The sequence below is a fragment of the Oncorhynchus nerka genome, linkage group LG13 (genome assembly GCF_034236695.1).
Source record: "Oncorhynchus nerka isolate Pitt River linkage group LG13, Oner_Uvic_2.0, whole genome shotgun sequence".
Classification (NCBI taxonomy): Eukaryota; Metazoa; Chordata; class Actinopteri; order Salmoniformes; family Salmonidae; genus Oncorhynchus; species Oncorhynchus nerka.
The window spans coordinates 56505761-56528066 of NC_088408.1; the positions used below are offsets into that span (position 1 = coordinate 56505761).

General features: G+C 47.4%; 1 protein-coding gene across 8 annotated transcripts in view; it reads right to left on the reverse strand.

The window, feature by feature from the left end:
- arb2a (ARB2 cotranscriptional regulator A) overlaps window positions 1–22306 on the reverse strand; it is a 214691-nt gene that overhangs the window by 187991 nt on the left and 4394 nt on the right. For 7 of the 8 annotated variants that reach the window (XM_029677429.2, XM_029677424.2, XM_029677431.2 and 4 more), the window contains exons 3-6: window positions 21580–21681; window positions 18792–18892; window positions 9379–9444; window positions 8123–8314 (exon numbers count right to left, since the gene is read on the reverse strand). In XM_029677429.2, the coding sequence (XP_029533289.2) occupies window positions 8123–8314; window positions 9379–9444; window positions 18792–18892; window positions 21580–21681 (461 nt within the window). The remainder of the gene's footprint in view (window positions 1–8122; window positions 8315–9378; window positions 9445–18791; window positions 18893–21579; window positions 21682–22306) is intronic. The other variant, XM_065026495.1, reaches the window with a different exon arrangement.

Here is a 22306-nt window from a genome sequence, read left to right on the forward strand (position 1 = left end):
ATCCAGCAAAAAAAAACAGACAAAAAAAGAGCAACATGACAGAAATGAAACAAGATTCCTGTGTTTGAGTTCAGCCCGCTTCCCTGCCCCCTTCAGCCTCCCATTGAAATTCTGGGCAGATACAAACCCCAAGGCTTTTGACACACTTTTGAAAACACCACACCCCCTCTTTCTTTCCAGCAAGTCTCCAGTGCCGAGCCTAACTGACTAGAAAGAGCAAGGAGGGGGCGGGGTGGGAGGAGGGTGTATAGATCCTGTTTTTTATTAAATACTTTATTTTCAATGAAATGCAGTTGCTTGTTTTTTTCGGGGGGGTTCAAGGCTTTTTCCTTTCTTACTCTGCGTGCGTGTGTGGAGCAGGAGTGAGGGGTTGACTTAAGGGGGTTGTTGAGTGTGGGGGGGTGCACTGCAGGGAGAAAGGGGGCGTCGTGATTGGGACCAGGGGGGGGTTAGAGGTAGGGGTCAAAGATACATTCAAAACCAATCAGAAAAAAAACAGATATGTTAAAAATATGGATTAGGAGAGGGAATGTGTAGGGATTAAAAAAGTAAGAAAAAGAGGTGCATGGTTGAGGCTACAGCAGAGTTCCCATATGTATTGCTGCTGTCAAATGCTCTTTTTCCCTCACTCCTGCGCTCCAAACACCACTGGGCGAGAGCAGCTTCCAACCCCAGCCAGGTCACCTGTGACAAGTCAGTATTCAACGTCCATCCATGTCTGAGGACGTCGGGAGACAACGTGGAAACTGGCCACTAGGGGCAACAGTGAGCGCTATCACCTTCAAATTGGTAATCCAGTGATAGGAAGTTGTTTTTGAGATCTTTTGTTTTGAGCGTATCCCAAATCTGAACCCTAACCAGATTTCTGAGTTAATGCCTAAACTTACACACTTTGCCATTTGGAATGTGGATGAATGTCTAATGCTGACGCGAGACTGTGAGAGCTAGTTACCTGTGAGAGCTACCCACAATCCCTCCATCCATACCACAGACCTAGGTAGCCTACTAGCAAGCTTAAAGAGTGGTGTGTGTGTGTGTGTGTGTGTGTGTGTGTGTGTGCGTGCGTGTGTGTTAGGCTTGGGCGGTATACAGCATATACAGTTGAAGTCTGAAGTTTACAGACACCTAGGATGGAGTCATTAAAACTAGTTTTTCAACCACTCCGCACATTTCTTGTTAACTAACTATAGTTTTGGCAAGTTGGTTAGGACATCTACTTTGTGCATGACAAGTAATTTTTCCAAAAATTGTTTACAGACAGATTATTTCATTTAGAATTCACTGTATCACAATTCCAGTGGGTCAGAAGTTTACATACACTAAGCTGACTGTGCCTTTAAAAAGCTTTAAATTCCAGAACATGTCATGGCTTTAGAAGCTTCTGATAGGCTAATTGACATCATTTGAGTCAATTGGAGGTGTACCTGTGGATGTATTTCAAGGCCTACCTTCAAACTCAGTGCCTCTTTGCTTGACATCACAGGAAAATCAAAAGAAATCAGCCAAGTCTGGTTCATCCTTGGGAGCAATTTCCAAATGCATGAAGGTACCACGTTCAGCTTTACTAACAATAGTACGCAGGTATAAACACCATGGGACCACGCAGCCATCATACCACTCAGGAAGGAGATGCATTCCGTCTCCTAGAGATGAACCTACTTTGGTGCGAAAAGTGCAAATCAATCCCAGAACAACAGCAAAGGACCTTGTTTCAGATGCTGGAGGAAACAGGTACAAAAGTATCTATATCCACAGTAAAACGAGTCCTATATCGACATAACCTGAAAGGCTGCTCAGCAAGGAAGAAGCCACTGCTCAAAAACTCTCATAAAAAAGCCAGACTACGGTTTGCAACTGCACATGGGGTCAAAGATGTACTTTTTTGTTTGGCCATAATGACCATAGTTATGTTTGGAGGAAAAAGGGGGAGGCTTGAAAACCGAAGAACACCATCCCAACCGAGGAGCACGGGGGTAGCAGCAAAATAATGGGAATTGATGGGAAATTATGTAAAATACATCACTAGCCACTTTAAACAATGCTACCTAATATAATGTTTACATACCCTACATTATTCATCTCATATGTATACGTATATACAGTACTCTATATCATCTACTGCATCTTTATGTAATACATGTATCACTAGCCACTTTAACTATGCCACTTTGTTTACATACTCATCTCATATGTATATACTGCACTCAATACCATCTACTGTATCTTACCTATGCCGCTCTGTACCATCACTCACTCATATATCTTTATGTACATATTCTTATCCCCTTACACTTGTGTCTATAAGGTAGTAGTTTTGGAATTGTTAGCTAGATTACTTGTTGGTTATTACTGCATTGTCGGAACTAGAAGCACAAGCATTTCGCTACACTCGCATTAACATCTGCTAACCATGTGTATGTGACAAATACAATTTGATTTGATCATATTGTGGGGGTGCTTTGCTGCAGGAGCGACTGGTTCACTTCACAAAATAGACGGCATAATGAGGATGGAAAAGTGTGTGGATATATTGAAGCAACATCTCAAGACATCAGTCAGTTGTGGAAAAATGGCTTAACGACAACAAAGTCAAGGTATTGGAGTGGCCATCACAAAGCCCTGACCTCAATCCTATAGAACATTTGTGGGCAGAACTGAAAAAGCGTATGCGAACAAGGAGGCCTACAAACCTGACTCAGTTACACCAGCTCTGTCATGAGGAATGGGACAAAATTCACCCAACTTATTGTGGGAAGCTTTTAATGGCTATGCTACCAAATACTAATTGAGTGTATGTAAACTTCTCACCCACTGGGAATGTGATGAAGGAAATAAAAGCTGAAATAAATCACTCTCTTCCCACTATTCTGACATTTCACATTCTTAAAATAAAGTGGTGACCCTAACTGACCTAAAACAGGGCATTTTTACGAGGATTAAATGTCAGGAATTGTGAAAAACGGAGTTTAAAATGTATTTGGCTTAGGCGTACGTAAACTTCCGACTTCAACTGTATCCTGGGATGATTTTAGGAGATAAAGCAGATCGCGTTCTTCATTTCATCCGTCATATTCTTTTTCATTACGAAGCTTACAGGTAGTCCCGTCACATGGTATGTGTTTACAATGACGAGGGAGAGTCGGTCACCGTTGTGCAGCACCCACCAGGTGGTTTAGTTATAGTATGGAATTCACAACTAAATGTTTGCCAGCTAGATATCTTCTAACTATTATTAAGTTAACGGTCTAAAATGTTCTAAATGCTCTGCAGTTGTGCATTTAGTTTAGCTTCTTGCAAAATCAAGCTTCTCTTGCTAAAAGCAGAGAAACCTCTCCTGGATCAAGAGCCTTGCGGTCTTGTATTTGTTTTGTGCGTGTAACTGGGAGTAGCAGTTTTGAGTTACTTGTGTAACTTTGCGAGCCGGAATGTCTGTCCTGCAAAAAGTTTCTATCAGACACTGTATAAAATGTTCGCTATGCGCTCATTAGCATTTAGCTAGCATTCCCTATGGGATTTAACATGTACTTGTTAGCATTGCTAACCTTCAGATTACAGATGCTCAGTGGGGTTTGAAATTGCGGCCCTTGTGTTCAGTGCCGGTATTACCGAATACCCTAGTATGACACAAGGTTGGTATGAAGGTATGTCAATCTGGATACCGCCAAAGCCTAGTTTGTGTGTACATGTGGGCGTGCGTTTGCCTAGTTGCATGTTATCCTGAATATTGCAGACAGTATGTGTGACAGCATTTCCTATCGCTCCCCTTCAACCATGAATGACAGTGTTTGTGTACTGCACCAATCCACTCACAATCCCAGGTGACTACTAGAACCCAGCACTGCTAAACACATCCTGCCCACATCCTCTTCTCTCTTCTCTCTTCCTCTATTCTTTCTTTCCCTTTTCCTCTCTCTTACCACTGGTCGGTTGTCCTCTTTTCTACCTTCCTTCCTTCCTTTCCCTTGCTCTCCCTCTTTCTCTATCAAAATGCAGCCTTGACATGGCCAGAAGGTAATGATACAGCTGCCATGACGCAACAAGCAGACCTGTCCACTGTCAAGAATTGAAATCATGAAGGAATAAGCTGTCATTAAGAGGGCCTCTCCCTGCAGTGGAGCTGTCAGCCCGGCTGCCTCCTTCCACCCCTCTTCTCCTCTCCTGCCTCCCAACTCTGCCTGTGCTGCCACTGGGGCCCGCGCTGGAGTGGGCTCCCCTCGCCTGTCACTTTACAGCCAGGCTCTGGGAATAGCGCCATTTCCACACCATCCGCAACAACTGTGCCGAGTGTGAGGGAGAGTGGTGTGAGTGGTGAAGTGTGTGTGTGTGTGTGTGTGTGTTCGTGCATGTTCTGTGTGTGTGTGTGTGTGTTTTTGTATGGATACATATGTCTCTGTGTGTGAGTATGGATACATGCGCCTGTGTGTGTGTGTGTGTAGCATAGTGTATTCACACATACAATATCTTAGTAGTCATAAACGGCAAGGTATAGCTGTCATATATAGCTGGTATAGCTGTCATAACTGGGCGTCGATTGTTTTGAAACCACACACTCAGGCATTGCTTATTTAATTGTCATAGTCTTGGCGACAGTGTGATAGCTTGTCATAGACGTAGGTACAGCATACTTGTTATCCATAGTGGACGCTAGGGCTAGTCGTTTTCACTGTGGCTACTGATATAGCCTAAAGGTTGGCGTCGTTTTCACTGTGGCTACTGATATAGCCTAAAGGTTGGCGTCGTTTTCACTGTGGCTACTGATATAGCCTAAAGGTTGGCGTCGTTTTCACTGTGGCTACTGATATAGCCTAAAGGTTGGCGTCCCAGAAATAAGTGTGTTTTGAGTAAGGCAGGTCTAATGGTGAGAGCCAGGGAAGGTTGCCCTCAGATTCACCCCTGATGGGGGAGAGGCACATGCCCGGTCAAGGGGGGGCGTCTGGGGTCTGATTAACTAGCGCAAACTCCTTTTCCCACAATCCACGGCTTTGCCAGAACTAATCCCATTGGACAGGAGGCCGGGGCTAAGTGTGGCTTCAAAGGAGGACGGAGAGGAATGAAAAGTGGGGTTTTTCTACCGCTGACATATACATGGTGTGAATTCCCCCCTCTGCCCGGCGATATGGCTGCTCGTGCGTGGGTGCATCCGTGTGTGTGTATATGTGTGTGTGTTGTATGGCTAAACGGCTCTCATTGTCTCCATTAGAACACACTGGCAATGACTGCGGACCGCACGGTTCCTCTGCATCTCGTGGTAGTACACACGAGACAAGTCCAACAGGGGGTAACGCATGGAGTCAGGTGGGGGGGTGAATGAATTGTATCCTGCCGTGCATTTGCACGGAATGGCCTTTGTTAGAAAACAGTATAACAGTTTATTATAGCAGAGCACCATTCTGGAATGGTTACCACATAAGGAGAGGGAGCACCTATATCAGTCCCGCCTACACTTTAGCCTCCTCAGACAGTACACACTCCGCCGTTCAATATCCTGGACACGACAGCTCTCTGTGGCTGGAGTCTTCCGGACAGGAAAGGGGAGAAAATGAGAGAAGAGTGGAGGACATGATGAATCTGCAGCGGGAGGGTTCCACTTGATCTCCTGGTCGGCCATGTGTTAATCAGCGCACCTGAGATGAGAGGCGGAGATAAACGTCTCCTCGTAGAGACCGGGCTAGAGCTACCACTCGGGTCGTCAGAGAGGGAACTGTCGGTCTGCCTCGCTTCCGCTTTTCCTAACCACGTAACCAGAGTTTTTCCCTGGTCTGGTCATAACTCCTGGCTTCCCTCCTAACACCTTTGCAATCTCAGAGGCCTCACAATTGGGTCAGTTGCGCATTTTCCCTACTAATGGTTAAGGTTGTGATTGGGAGAGGAGGAACTGATCCTAGATCTGTACCTAGGGGGGAATTTCACTAGGAAGCGCCAACAGCAGTGGCTAATAGGTATCCAGCTCCATCCCAGTGTAAAGCCAGAGTGGAAGGACTTCCTGTAAATGCCATGATGACCATGTGTCAAAAGGCGTAAGGATTACGGCTCCTTGTTTTATCATGATGAATGGACACGGCCTACACTCACAGCGGTCTCTATATCTCGCCTGTCACTTTGCGTCTGAGGAACGCAACTCTCCGGGAAAATGTAATAATAACCAGTCGTACTGTAACACACACGTCTGCTCCAGTCGCGCTGGCAAATAAACCTGGTCGTCTGCGCAAGTCTTTATGACATTTAGAAGGCGGGAGAGAGGGAGAAAGCAGGGATCTCCCCTAAGTCAATTTGAACGGTGGGACGATTAAATTAGGCAGGTAGCTTAGGCCAGGTTGACAAATGAGCGCTGTGATGAGGGGGGAAATAAGAGTGTGGAGAGCCGGGGCTTCCGGGCACGCTGACGCAGTCCTGCCGTACACAAGGGCACGGAGAGAAGAAATGAGAATCTAAATTACACTTCACACAACATCGGCATCACGGCTCGCGCTAAAACTTCACCTGGGTTTACACATTGTGGATGAAAAATCTGTGGAGGAATGTGGCTGCCCTAAAATAGGGGTTTTCATTGGAGAGAACCCGAACAAAACAATAGAATACCTCTCAGAGAAGGAAGTGAAAGGAGATACTCGAGGTGGTCTCAAAGCTTCCCCAGTCCCTTAGGCCTCGTTGACTCCTAAAGGCCTTTCTTCACTACCTCACATCTCTACCATTATTTACAACAACATACTGCTTCCACCCCCCCACCCCAAACCTTGGGTATCTCTAGGGTACATGCTCGTGAAGCAGGGCACGGCCCGGGATGCCTTCCAAGGGTCTTCGAGAGAGGGGGGGTGTGAGAGCGAGACGGAGAGAGGTAGAAAGAGGGAGATAGAGAGGGAGAAAGAGATGCAGAGGGAGAGAGAGAGAGAAAGAGATGCAGAGGGAGAGAGAGAGAGAGAAAGAGATGCAGAGGGAGAGAGAGAGAGAGAAAGAGATGCAGAGGGAGAGAGAGAGAGAAAGAGATGCAGAGGGAGAGAGAGAGGGAGAAAGAGATGCAGAGGGAGAGAGAGAGGGAGAAAGAGATGCAGAGGGAGAGAGAGAGGGAGAAAGAGATGCAGAGGGAGAGAGAGAGAGAGAAAGAGATGCAGAGGGAGAGAGAGAGAGAGAAAGAGATGCAGAGGGAGAGAGAGAGAGAAAGAGATGCAGAGGGAGAGAGAGAGAGAAAGAGATGCAGAGGGAGAGAGAGAGAGAAAGAGATGCAGAGGGAGAGAGAGAGAGAAAGAGATGCAGAGGGAGAGAGAGAGAGAGAAAGATGCAGAGAGAGAGAGAGAGAGAGAAAGAGATGCAGAGAGAGAGAGAGAGAAAGAGATGCAGAGAGAGAGAGAAAGAGATGCAGAGAGAGAGAGAAAGAGATGCAGAGAGAGAGAGAGAGAAAGAGATGCAGAGGGAGAGAGAGAGTGTGTTTGTGTGTGCCGTGTTGAGGGGGGAGCCACGCTGATCAGGGAGCATGGTGATGTGAAGCTGCTGCAGACCTGAGGGCTGACCTGCAGCTAAGACTCCACACAGACAGGCAGACACAGAGAGAGAGAGAGAGAGAGAGAGAGAGAGAGAGAGAGAGAGAGAGAGAGAGAGAGAGAGAGAGAGAGAGAGAGAGAGAGAGAGAGAGAGAGAGAGAGATATCACAGCCTATAACACTGAACTGCAGCGCCACACAGGGGAATACAAAGAGAGATGGGGGGGGTTGAACAAGATGCATGTACAGAAATAGGCTACAGGCCTGCATACTCTCACAATAACCCGTTTATAAATTGACAAAGTACTTAACACAAATCAAACTGAAACCAAGAAATATATACACCACAGAAACAACACAATGTCCCTTACACACACACACACACACACTGCAGCCTAGACTCATCTAAAAATCCCCGGGCAAGCTACAGCCCTAACCAACCAGGCTACCATAGGTCACAAGGCCACACCCAGGTCTGCCATTGACGAAGACAAACAATAGCCATACCTAAACACAATCTGCAGAGCCCACCCCATGGTTACCCCATGGTAACCCTATCCACCCCTACCAACCTAACACCTCTGTACCCCTGGCAGGTTAACCCCCCCCCGCCCCCCACAGTGTCACCCGGGTGGGCGGCGCCCCTACCTCCTGGGCGCGGGTGATGAAGGGGATCTGTGTTCCTGAGTCCAGGTCTTGGTTGATGATGAGGCGTCGTGCCCACTGGCCGGCCCGGACCACCCCGCAACCCTGGATGAGCACCAGCAGCTTGGCAGGGTTGGACATGGCATCAGCACTCAGGTAGATGAAGCTCCTGGGCTCCTCCGCTGTGGCATCCACCTGGTCACATGACACAGTATCATCCTTTCATTAGTGCTGCAATTTGAACAAATATGTCATCAAATTCATTTTCTGAAGTACAGTACTCGGGAAGGCCCTGCTAGCATGTTTTTGGAAGGAAGGGTGGGTGGGACAGAGGGTCTGACATCCTCCGTAGTAACAAATAAGTCCAGTGCGAGTGTCCTCAACTGCCCTTGGATGGACGAGGTCCCCAGCGTGCCTAGAGGAATCTCTGAGGAGACACGCACTGTCCATAAAAACCATGGGTGGCAGCTGCAGGAACTTAATCCAAGCAGACAAAGAAAAAGGGGAGGGGGAGAAATCTCAGCCTTTCTTCTCTTTCTTTCTCTTGTTCCCTCCTTCTATACTTGGCCCTGGTTAATCTGCTTAAAATCTGCGGTCACAAGTTCAACTCGAGGCAGGTGGACGGACCCACCACTACCACACACCCACGGAACAGTACGATATTCCGGCGGAATAATGAGATAAATAGGGCAGGCAGAGTGTAAAAGTGTACAGGTGTAATAAAAAACTGGGTTAGCGCGGTGATTTATAGGTTGTTAGCGCCGTTAACGGCTCCTCCCTGCGCCAGAACAACAGAGGTCGTAAACATTCACTATGAACAGGGAGAGAAATGCTAAGAGGAAAAGGACCAATCTTCCTCAGAAACGAAGAGCAACGGGGGTGGGGGGGAGTCAAGCCTGTGTTGAATGTTGGGATGAGCAGAGAGCTAGAATGCTAGAATGGTCCAGTAAACAGGGAATCAAGTCCCTTTTGAGAGCATTTGAATGCAAAACAGATTAAGCAACAGCCTTTCCTGACTCTGGAGACGACGTGTCACAAATACAGTTTGTTTGTTGAGGAGACACTTTTGGACAAAGAGAGCGAAATCAAAAGGCGTATTTCCTTCTCATCCGATCCTAGTTTTTTCCCGCGGGACACTCAACATCATAATCATTCTCGGAAGCCGACGCATTTACGTCAACTTTCACGTTTAATATCCCCTATAATCTTTAAAGGCCTGAAAGCCTCGGGTTTTTTTTTGTTCACTCGCAAATACTTACCGGCACGATTTCCTTTGTCAGGTTGCACTTTGTCTCCAGCAGTTGGTAAACATAACGAGTGATAATCTGAAAAAAATAAAAAATAATAATCTTTATTTGCAACGAACACAACAACGGCACAGTTTGCGGTACACACCTCATGTTGATGTCACTTCCAAATCCATGTACAGAAACACATTAAGAACAGCATGCAGCTTGAGTGAGGAATCATGTACTTTTACTTGGTTCGTGTACACAGTGTATAGTCAGTGTATTTGGCCCCTAGACAGACAGGCAGTACTGTATGTGTGAGCTAATTGAAAGTTTGAGTTTATAATTTTTTTTTTGCAGGGACAGTGCACATTAATCAACGTTTCAGTAAAAGTGCCAGTTTTAGTGTGTTCGGAGTTGGACGAGCCGTGATCTTGGAGCTCAGAGCAGTCCCGGTATAGAGGGAATGGAAGCCAAGGGAGGAAATCTGTGACACAAGCACCAAGCTGATGCAAGACATGTTTATCCTCCCAGCCACAGCACCGAGGAACTTGTATACAGTGCAATTTCAACCCCAGGACAACGGTTTCATGGTTCAATGACATCAACAACTTTCTTTCTTTTTTAACCCTGTCTCCTCCCCTTTCTCTCTCCCTCCCGTTCGGACTCCTCGGGCAGCTGAAAACACAAGGGCTTTTGTGGCGTCGTTTGGTTTGGAAGCGTTTGAGAGAGGGATGAGGAGAGGAAAAAACTTTCTGCCGGTCGTGTTTTGGCATGTTTGTAGCGGATGATGATGATGATGTCTCAGCTGTGGGGGTTTGTGGGGTATTACTGGAGGTGTTTATCAGACGTGCCCAGCCTGGCATGGAGGTGCAGCAATGTGGTCGAGTGGCCCAAGCCGGGTGGGCGAGGACAAGGGGGGTGTGGTGTGGCATTGTGTTGGTGAGGTCTGTGGCGCCTGGGGGACGTCTGCTGTGACCACAGGAACAGCTGGACAGGTCAGAGTCAGGTCCCTCCCTGTCCTCTGTGTTTGTGTTCACTTTAGCCGGACTCCCTGGAGCCGCGCAGGAGACCAAGGGGCTGGGAGGGAGAGATGGGGCGCCGTGGAGGCAGAGCGTGTCAGGTCTGAGCCCTGAGACACACAGTCACACACAAACTGAGTGACCACTGTCACACTGTTGCCTAGGTACTTCAACCTATTTACATCAGTAGAATACAACATAGTACACCCATACGCCAAAACTACTAGATAGCCGTATGGTACGGTCACAGGATCCAACATTGCACAGAGTTAAACCAATACCTAGAAGTTCAGCATTCAAAGCCCACAGTCTCATCGAAGCAAAGTCAGAGGGAAAAGGCTAAAACCAATCATTATAGCCACATGCTCTTTTAAAGCCTAAAGAAAGTCATCGCTGACCTGATTATGTGTCTAAAGAAACACATTATGGACAAATGATGCCGTGAGATACGATTAGGAGGGATTAGCCAATCGCAGGCCTGGCGGACAGGCCAAATGAGATGACAGATTTGACCATTTGACCCGCTAGATGAGGAACGCTCCGAACGCTAAGAGATATAGCTGTGGCTAACATCAGCTAATTCACTGAATGTCAGGCTCCCCGACGAAGACTAAAATGATTGCGAAACTCAATATGCAAGTTTTTAATGGCATCAATAACCCAAGCAGGAAATTTCATTTGTGCTACATTATTTGTTCAGTGCCTCAGGTGGCCTGAAAACCATCTGATGTGGAAAAAGAGAAGGAATGGGGAGGTGGGGGAAGTGGACTGGAAGCGTGTGTGTGTGTGCACGCCTATGTAGGCAGCGCGTGCATGAAGCATTAGTGTAGATGTGCTGTTTCGCGTGTGTCCGTCCGCCGGTACACAGAGGTCTTTGTTCAGGTTGACAGACAGGCCCAGGGTCAGGATACAGGGGCTTGCTGATTGGAGTCAGATGAGGAAGCACAGCTCTGAGATCAGTATCACTCCAGGCCCGGATGAACGAGAGAGGGAGTCCACACACAAGCCCAAAATAACAAACCCCACAGAGGACTTTTTAATTTATTTTACCCTTATTTATTATTTTACAAGGTAAGATGACTGAGAACACATTCTCATTTACAGCAATGACCTGGGGAATAGTTACAGGGGAGAGGAGGGGAGATGAATGAGCCAATTGGGACCTGGGGATGATTAGGTGACCATGATGGTCTGAGTGACAGCTTGGGAATTTAGACAGGACACCGGGGTTAACACCCCTACTCTTACGATAAGTGCCATGGGATCTTTAGTGACCACAGAGTGGCAGGACACCCGTTTAACGTCCCATCCGAAAGACGGCTCTCGACACAGGGCAACGTCCCTTATTACTGCCCTGGGGTATTTGGAATATTGTTTTGGAGACCGTCCAACACCACTTCCAGCAGCATCTGGTCTCCCATCCAGGGACCGACCAGGAACCATCTTGCTTTGCTTCAGAGGCAAGCCAGCAGAGGGATGCAGGGTGGTATGCTGCTGGCAACATGGTCAACTTAGATGACATGGTTACAGAGTCAAAATATCATATGCTGATGGGAGCTGTTAACCAACCACCACACACACACACTACAAGAAACGTCACTACTACGAGAAAATGGCTTCCATCACCGCGTGGGCCTCAGCCATCTCTCTCTGCAGCCGATCAGCGGCATAAGCTACAGCACTTTGTCACATCATTAACACAGTGTTATTAGTCTTATAATGAAAGGCCTGGCCCTGCAGGTAGTGGAGGAGTGCTAAGTGGTTCTGTCTCTCTCTCTCCCTGGAGATGTGTCTGTCTGGGGCTGGTGCTGCTGAGGTTGATTATGATAGTGGGGGTGCACTCAACACTGACGGGGATTGGGGACATTTGGCTGATGCCCCCCCCAAAAAACAGCCCAACTGTCAAATTTAGACATGCTGCCGGTATTACTTAAACTACTCGCCGTGGCAAAAATGACAGCGTGGCCAAGTGTGGCGAGGAAGATGAGGAGGAAGACGCATCTACCCCTGACCCCGTTGAACCTGGGACATCAGTTGGATGGTGTCTCCACATGTCTCTGAAAGCAGCGTGGCGGTCACCACCTCCACATCAAGGTCTCTACTCATTATCAAGGCCAGTCGTTTCTCAACAGACCCTTCCGTCTCCCTTTCTCTGGGGGCCTATGTGGTTCGTTTTAGGGGAAGTGATGTGGTGACGTACCCCACGGTGCCCCAGGAACCAGGAGGAGAGGAAGGAAGGGTTTACAGGAGGGATCAGTCTGTGGGGGGGTAATCCTAGGGAGCATGTGTGTGGCCGGTGACAGCTCCCACTGCGGTAGACAGCTGAGATTGGAGGGAGGGAGGGAGTGGGTGACTGGCCTTGACCAAGCGCTTTTCACTGAGTGGGCGAGCGATAGGCACCTCTCCTACCCTTCTCTTCTCTCTACTGCCCCCCCCCCCCCCCAGTTAAGGCCTTAATGAAGACCACTGTGTCGGTAAGTCGATCTGTTTGTAAACTAACCTGGTGGAAAAACCCTCTTCAAACTAACAGGGGAGGGCCTTCCTCAGATAGAGAGGGATGAAAGAGAGAGGGGGGGGTAGAATCCAGACCTCCCACATTGTGTAATGCTCTGATTACTCCAGTCATGCTTGGTCCAGCTGACCTCTCGAGGTGATAAGGAGATGATCCACCGGACATGGGGGTGGGGGAGAGGAGGAGGGGATAGGTGGGAGAGGAGGGGATAGGTGAGAGAGGAGGGGTGAGTGTTGCCCCGGACAAGGGAGGTGGGGGAGAGGTGGGGATGAGGGTTACAACTAGATAACGGGGGTGGGGGGGATAGGTGGGAGAGGAGGGGGGTGAGTGTTGCCCCGGACAAGGGAGGTGGGGATGAGGGTTACAACTAGGGTTACAATCTTCAGCAATTTTGGTAATTAACAGAAAATCTACGGCAATCTATCGTAATTTATACTTGGATATTTTTTTTAAACAATTATTCACATATTTTATTCATTTATTTTATCTGTGTCCATATTGTCCATACAGTTATAGTAGCTATACCATATGGTTCAATAGAAAATAGCTTAATTCATGAAAAAAAGCACCTAATCAACAATGGCATTATTACCTCTGCAGCTTGTCCAACTATTTACTTTTTTCACAACTGCCACCAACAGTTTGATGCCAGAATATTGACAACAAATACATATTGATAATGTGTACAAAAATATAAAGGACATTTCATGCAGAAACCCTGATATTAAACAGAACTGGTATTACCTAAATTAATGGTTGATATTTCGGATAATGTTTTACAGCTTTGTCATTCTCATTTTTATTTAAAAATCATCTAATTCAATCATTTCATATATTTTACATGTGATGATGCCACACAGAGGGCCAGAGATAATTACAGACGCCTGTGATCATCTGAAGTACCCAAAAGGGCCACTAGATGTCTTGTGATGGGTTACATAAAATCCTTGAAAGAAACCAACATTCTGGTAGTTTACTGGTAAACTTGTAAAGTTTCCAGTAAAATACCCTCCCTTTGCAAACCTAGTTACAACTGACATGGGGGGGAAGTTACCCCGGGTCTGACCGTAGCTCAAAAGCCCTGGCTTTGGAGCAGGCCTGCCCTGCTCTGTCCAGTGGTGGCTAGCGATGTGGACCTGAGGAATGGGAGAGTGCCCTATTGACTGAAACTGGCTGGTTTAAGTATCGCTCTACCGCCACACTTCCCAAAAAGAGAGAGAGACAGAGAGGGAACGAAGGAGAAAGAGCGAGAGAGACACACACGAGAGCAGGCGGGTCCGAAGCTCTCTCTAAAAGCCACTTATGCAGAGAGGAGGCACACGGCGACGATATCAAAGCTGTTTATATAATGAAAGTGAGGAGAGCTCGGCATGGTTACAGTGACAGGGCCCGGAAAAGAAACGCTTCTTCTTTACGGAAGAATAGAAAAAGATGAAGAAAATCCCCAAACAACAACAAAAAGACAACGGCAGCAGTAAAGCAAAGCTACAGGAGAAGAGAGCAAAAGGAAGAAGTGTGTTTATTTTAAGGGTTGGCTTGTCTAACATCAGGCTGAGATTTAAAATAGAGTCAATTGTTGTCTTACTTCAGCCCCCTCCCGCCTCGTCTTTTTATCAGTGGGGTATATGGAAGAACAAAGCTGATGCACTCCCGAAGCAATTCCCACAAGGTCCCTGTGTTGTGTCTGCCTGTATCTGGGGGAAGTTTGTTCTCCGGAGAGAGGGAGGGAGAGGGGGGGGGTGTCTGCATGGAGGCTCATCTCACTTCCCTCTCCCTCTCTCCCTCCTCTCAGGCTACGCACTGTGCCGCGCTGCACTCCTTAATGGCAGTCTAATGACCACCTCAGGTGTTACCTCAGAAGCCGGCCGAGGGATAATTCACTTTTAAAGTACGGCGCCGTGGCTGCCTGTGCTTAGGCTCTCCTCCCTTCCCCACCTACCCTCACTCCCTCCCTCTCTACCAGCCGCGCTGTGGGGTTCGAGGAGTGATGAGATGCGATAAATCAAGAGAGACAGCTGCCATTTTGCTCCTCTTTAGAGGGATCCTCTTAACTTCCAAAACAAAACGTCCGTGACTGATAGGGGTGTGTGGGCTCGCCGTTGCCATCGCACGCCCTGCTTCCCCATCTCGCTCACGGGTATACAGTAGAGCAGAGGCCTACCGCTTCCTCCCGGGTGGGTGAAGGTGTCCGTTTCATCATTACACATCAGTTCTACACTCCTTTGAAAAGGTAACATGACCATACTCGTGACGATATAAAACACCAGATTGCGGATTAAATCAGCATGTACTGTTCATTCGATCAATTCAACTGCATGTACAGCACACACAGGACCCACTGGTGTTAACTAGTAGCTTTGAGCTCGTCTTCGCAAAACTGGCTCTACTGTATAAAGGGCTGAGCCAACGATACACACGGCAGAGGGAGAGAGAGAGCGAAACACACAAAGAGAGAGAGATCTTCACAATACAGCCATCTGGCTGGGCCCAGGTTCATTAGAATATTGTGTGTGTGTGTGTGTGTGTGTGTGTGTGTGTGTCATTCCACAGATGCAGGGAGGTGGGGAGAAAAATCCTCATTTATTAACAGCTTAATTCAGCTCCATCTGGGCCTGGCATCATGCTTGTCATCTATCAGGGGGAACTATCACTTACAGCAACAATTACACTTTCACTGAGCCCTACAGGGCCCAGGTCACCCTGATTCTACACACACAGGCATGCAAGAACGCGCACCCAAACACACACATAACCGCAAAGGTAATCCTGGAACACACACACACTCACGAACAATAGCTTATGAAGAACTGCAGAAGTGTGCATGCATACACACACACACACACGCTGAAATAGACAGACACAGCTCCAAGGGGTACTAGATAGCGTTCAATGATGCAGATCAAACAATGATCTCTCATTCGTGTGTGTGTGTGTGTGTGTGTGTGTGTGTGTAGCAGGTTCGGCTAAGACAATAGTGGGAAATATTAACACGGGGAGAACGTGGATCGGCTGACTGAGCACGAGGCAGGCGTTTCAATTTCCCCCGCAGCCCCCAGAGCCCCCCCCCCCCCACACACACACACACACAGTAAGTTAATGCCTCCATCTCTCTCTGTTTTCCAGTCAATATCAACACCAGGACAGAACGGGTGAGGCTGAGGCTGAGGGGAAGGGGATCGCTCTGCTGGGCTTCAACTAGCTTCAGTTCACTACCAGGTTGTGGTTCACTCAACGGTCAAATAAAATACATCTCCTTTGAAACAACGATCAGCACTAAATGACGATGGGAATATAACTAGCATACCGTCCCCCGCCGTGCCTGTGTGTGCAGCGTAGCCTGGCGCTGCGTAGCGATGCTGCCTGGGTTCCTGTCGTACTAATGGAGACGTCAGAGCGGGGATGCTCTTGCCCCTGTTCCCTGGCCGATGGAGGCTTTTTCATGCATTAGGTTTAATCTGGCTGACAACATGCAGAGAAGACCAGGGCTTTCACACACGCCACTCACAGATACCAGAACAAACAGCCTTTAATCGCTGTACAAGGTCTTATCCAAACAGGGAGAACAGATGTGACGCTTCTGCCGCTCTCACACACGCACGCACGCGTGCACACACACACACACACACCCCCACGTACCCACAGGGATCAACACAATAGCAGTTTATTCAACAAACAGCACCTTAAAATATTGGCTTCGTTAGGCTGGTATTCAGAGGTTTTCAAACAACTCAATTCAATATGCTAATTCACCACAAACTGGGACATCATAAAAACCCGTTCTTGCAGAGTACAGTGAAGGATTTGTGCTCCTTGGAAAGATCTTCGCATTTAGCTGTAAAATATATAAATAAAAGAGAATAATTATTAAAATCTGGGCCCACAATGCAATGCCCCTGCATTCAACCCCAGCTGCGAATCTTTCCTCCATGCCGGCCATCGAGACATCGTCCGCCCATTCAGACGAGGCTGAAGTGCAAATTGGACATCTGGTGCTGTGATGCCTCTCACAATGTGGCCGCCATTTCTCCCTAGCACTGCACTGTCATAGCTAGCTCTGCTCTGAAGACTGGCAGGGCCACCGAAGAGAGGGAGGGAGGGAGAGCGAGAGAGACAGAGGCAGAGAGAGACAGAGAGAGTGAGGGAGAGACACAGAGAGAGAGAGACAGAAAGAGAGAGATGATGCTAGCCCCCACCCATGCGGGTTGGGTGGGCGCTCTCTTGCTCATACACCCCCAACCCCAGGGACAGTCATGGAAGGGCATAACATCTCCTTGCTTCCCTTTCCACCCCTGCACAATGCATATTGGGTAGTGCACCCACTCCAAGGCGATTGGTTGATCGAGGGCATGCATGCTTCAGGACGGCCATTGTTGTGAACGAGGGCTCTCAGCTGCCGGATTTTTTTGCGCTCACCTCTAAACCTTGAATTACCCCAGGCCTGATCACTCTCACACACACACACAGGAGTCCTAACCAACAAAAGCCACGCAACTCTCTGTAACTCTACTCCAATATCTCGTTATCACCGCTAGCTTCACCATCGGCAAAGGCTTTACGTTCTCAATGAACGAGACGCCGCCTCTTTTAAACCACAGAATGTCAACACCGTATTAGCTCCATAACGAATTGACTAAACGTCTGGGCCTGTGCCTGATGTGAGTTCAGGAAGTTTAAATGACTGTTCTCGGGACTACTCCAAAATGTTTGCTTCCAGCGTTTCAGATGCTGGCGAGATAACAGCAGGAGAAAGGGAGCCTTCAACAAAAGGCTAGTTCACAAAGGACGTACCTGGATTAGAAATGAAACACACAGGTAATCCCACCAAAGAGTCCATCTTTCGCTTTGAACTTGAAAGGACGCAGGGAACAATTAAAAGCAAAATAGCAGGGTTGCAAATGAAACAAAATGTTTACCAAAGAAATGCATTGGTTTGGGATTAGCTCAGGCATATTGCATGGGTTGAGATAGAGTGAACGCAAAGGGAACTTTTGGGTGAGGTGTGACGGGTACATCGCACGTCAGTCAGTGCGTCAGTCCCGTCCGTCTGTCAGGGGCTAACCTAGCCTTCAGGCTGGTAATCCTGACAAGCGGATATCAAATACAATTGTATTGGTCACTTACACATCTTTAGCAGATGTTATTGCAGGTGTGGCGATATACAGTAGGCCTACATTGTGTGACATATGAGCTCTGTGCAGCTGCGTCTCCATATACCAGAATACTTACCGACTCTGTAGGATACACACACACACACACACACACACACACACACACCTGCTACAGCAGTGAAAGTGTCGAGGGCCTGGTGGGATTAAGGGTGTTTTGAATGTGAAGGTGTAAACAGCAAGAACGCTGAGCCAGTTATAAATCAGGGCTTGATCACTCAAAACAACACACACACACACACACACACACACACAAAAAGACAGGCGTCAACCACTGCTGCCAAGGAGGATCCACCACGTCCTGCCAACCACCGTGCCCACAAACACACATCACTCTCAAGAGATGTGCCAGGCAGAGCCAAACAGAAGACAACTCAGAGAAATAAAAGAACACACACAGTCATGTGACATGGTGTGTGCGCGGTGCTTGTGTGTTCAATACCGCTCTGAATCAAATTAGAATTATTCGATCTGGGGAGCACAGATACAACAAAATCAACATCAAAGTTTTGCCCTTAATAATACAAAATGGCAGGGATCTATTCTCTCATTTACTTATTCAAATTCAGGGATCCATTGCTTTCCTCTTCCGTGTTGTTGTAATGAACTTCCTATCCTATAATAAAACTGATATTTTTCAGTAAAAACAAAAGTAAAAAATGACAATATGACGTACGCCCTGATGATCGATAGACAAGAGGTAGAGAGGGATGACGACTGGGGATGAGCAGCAACAGTACCTACCTCTCCCAGGGCCTCGTAGCGTTTCTGGTTCCACCTGTGGAGATCCTCCCGGGCGTTGAACGCATACGCCTCGCCCGTCGTGGTGTGCCTCAACCTGCCCTCTGATAGGCAGACAGACCGAGGGAGAGAGGCACAGAGAGATGGAGAGACCGACAGAGGGACAAACAGAGAGACGTACAGACAAGAACCGACAGGTAGACAGAAAGACAGGCAGACAAAGAGAAAGATGGAAGGACAGACAGAAACAAAGTTAATCGAGGCCAATCACTGAGACTGTTTGAAACCCTGTCCAGGGGGGAGAAGTGGGGAAACTTCTTTCAGTATCTCAAGTGTTTCTGTGCCGGGGTAGGGGTCAATCTAGCAAACAAATTGGAACATAACTTACAAATTGAAAAATCCTCGGAGAAAATAGCAGGCAGTTTCAAATTCATGGGCTGACTATCAATTAATCAATCCCAGTAGCCATTCCAAATGGAACCGGCCTCAACTATAAGCGTTCAACTGTGTTTGGAACATGCATGGCCGAAGGGTCTGGAAGGAAAACGCTGGACCAATTCCTCAGGTTCCCGAAAGTCAGGGAAAACTAAAACGCTGTTCAAACCGACTGCCGCTTAATTATGTCAGGAAAGCTAATGATAGTGTGAGGCGTGGAGCAGCGGTAGGAGAGGGGGGAAAATCTGGTGTTAGGTTTCTACCTCCGTACGGACATGCTGAAGTAGTTCCGCCCTGTCAAAAGAAGCAAACTAGCTTTGACCTTCCGTTCAAACTGAGCCCCATGCTTTTCTGCACCTCTCTCCCTCCACGCAATTAAAAGCGTTTGTGGCTTCGCCGCGTTTGTGGCTTCGCCGCCCCCCCCCCATATCTGGCAGGTACAAGGCCCGGGGATACGGAGCGCTCTTTCCAGTCACGAGTCCAACGGCCTTCTGGGACGTCTGGCAGCTCAGGCCCAGACAGCAGGTGTGGCGTAAACTCTCTATCCTTCTCATTCCTTCTTTATCTCTCGCTCTCTCCCTTTTTTTCTCCTCGTTCTGGCCTCGTCACATTTCTCTGTAGCCACATCCACCTGAGATGTGAGGAGGAGAGAGAGAGAGAACACCACAACTGTTCCTCACGCTGCCTTTGAGGCTGGGCTTTGAATGGCAGCCAATCAGCATTCACTCTCATTGACCCTGGCAACTCCAATGCCACCGCTCTCTACCAGGCCTAGCCAAGCGGGGAGTGACTGGGTGCAGTGTATGTGCATTAGGAGTTATATTACGGGCAAAAGTGGTTGAATCATTGGGTGGAAACTAGGGATACAAACACAAATTCATAGTTTACAGGGGAGAACTTTTTAACACCTGTGTTTATTTTCATAGCCCAGGATCATTTTACAATAACAGCCAAATGAGGAACAAGCAGAGAATAATGTGATGAGGGAGAGAGCAATTCAAGACTAGTAGCTTTTTCATGCTAAACAATTATCCCTGCGTCGGTTTAATGCCTCCAAATACAGAGGTTTACAATGAGGCCATCTATCCTTCCGTTGACACGGCAACATAAAGCACAAAACAGTGTTCAATTTAATTGTGACCTCTTAACGACTGCAAAACGCATAACGCTGAAAAACTCAAAAGTACACAACCCAAATAGCCGGAGGGTCTCATACTTTCTCAATTTTTCCGCGACGGCAAACCCCAACCCCCCCCCCAAAAAAGCATCACGTTAAGATAAAAGATGGCATAAGCATTTTCATCTCTCCCTAAATTGCACCACTTTTACAACCGGTTATCGTGTGATAAATCTTACACTGCTTACTCGCCCGACCTTACAACATTTTGCTTTCATCGTTAGCTGTTAGACAACATTTAGCACCGAAAAGCCAGTTTGTCAACACGGAGAACTAATAGCTAGCTTGTGCCTAAGAGATGTGCACCGGGGGGGGGGGGTCGGTTTAAAAAGGCGTCCGCAGAAATGTACCTTGAAGAAATCAATTATACATTCACGGTGGACAGAGGAGAGATCTACTAAACAACGGTGTGTGTGTGTGTGTGTGTGTGTGTGTGTGCGCGCGCGCATACGTGCTTGTGTGTATACGAGAGTTCAGCTCCATCGCCTCCACAACACGGCCTCTCAGAGGATTACGTTTCCGCAACTTTTCTCCCCTTTTCTGGCATAATTAGCATGCCGTTCTCGATTTTGGCGCTTAATTAGGTGTACATAACCTTGGATTTCCAGTAATGAAAAACCGGAGGGCTACTGTGATGAAGCCATCATCTTTATAATTAAGATACCTGTATCAACTGTACACAGCCTCCTATATATTCATTTCATGGTCATATTTCTTTTTACACTATATAGACGTAGGCTAACTTTGCTGCTGGAGTGAAGAATACCGTACAGTCATGGCAGCGCTGAGCCGGAGGGACTTTAGTTTGAATAGAAATTATATTCTTGGAGAGGAGAGTGAAGAAAGACACCCAGGCAGGCTCCTCAGAAGTGGCAGCCCGGGCCTGTTCTTAGGCCAGGTTATGCAAATCCTCCGTCAGATTGAGCGCAAGGCTGAGTAGGTTACTGACAGGCCGTATAGTACACAACATGTCCTCAGCCACAGTACAGCCACACAGTCAGCAGAGACTGTGACAGAGAGAGAGACTGTGACAGAGAGAGAGAGAGAGGAGAGAGCAGTGCAGGAGAAAGAAAGGAGGAGGGGGAGAGGCCACTGGGGGAATATTAAGAGCCAAACACACCAGGCCTCCACCTGGGATAGAATAATCCATACATACAGAATATAAATGATATGACTTACGCTCGTTGAAGGCATACTCAAACTCTTCAAGCGTCTTGGGGAAATTGAGCGGAGGTTCGTCCTTCTTCATGAGTTCGTCCAGGTCTATCCTGGACAACAGGTCTGGGCCAGGTGTGGGGAGGGACACAAAAAATCTATATTAGCTACTTTTGCACTTAGCCTTGCTAAAACACAGAGGGCGGCCTTTTCGTGGTGCAAAATCATGGTGCAAAGTGCAAAAAAACACCATAAACCTCAATCTATTAGCATGATTTAATTTGACATTTTTTCTTCAACAATGTGTCATATAAGGAGGCAACTACTTATGTACTGCTCAGTTTAAACTCTTTACAAACATTTTCCTTCTTATAAACACACATTGTGTTAAATTAAATCACACTGCGAGATTGAGGCTTACAGTGGTTTTCCGCACTTTGCACAATGATTTTGCAACACGAACATGTTGAATCAAAGGCAGTCATACAGAATATAGGCCTAGATTCATCTCATCTCTTGCTTAATGTTTGTTCGTTTTTTATGGATCCCAGGACTCCCAGGGGCCATACTTGTGAACTTTTGCTTAGACCATGGCTTAAACCATTAGTCTAAAATTGCTAGCTGCTAGCTTTTCTCACAGGTCAACCTGGCCAAATTACCCACGATGCTGAGGACCCCCAGCTGAGCAGACAATTATCCGGTAACAAAATGACAAATCAACCCATCAGAGACCTTAAAAAGTAGAGCCCCC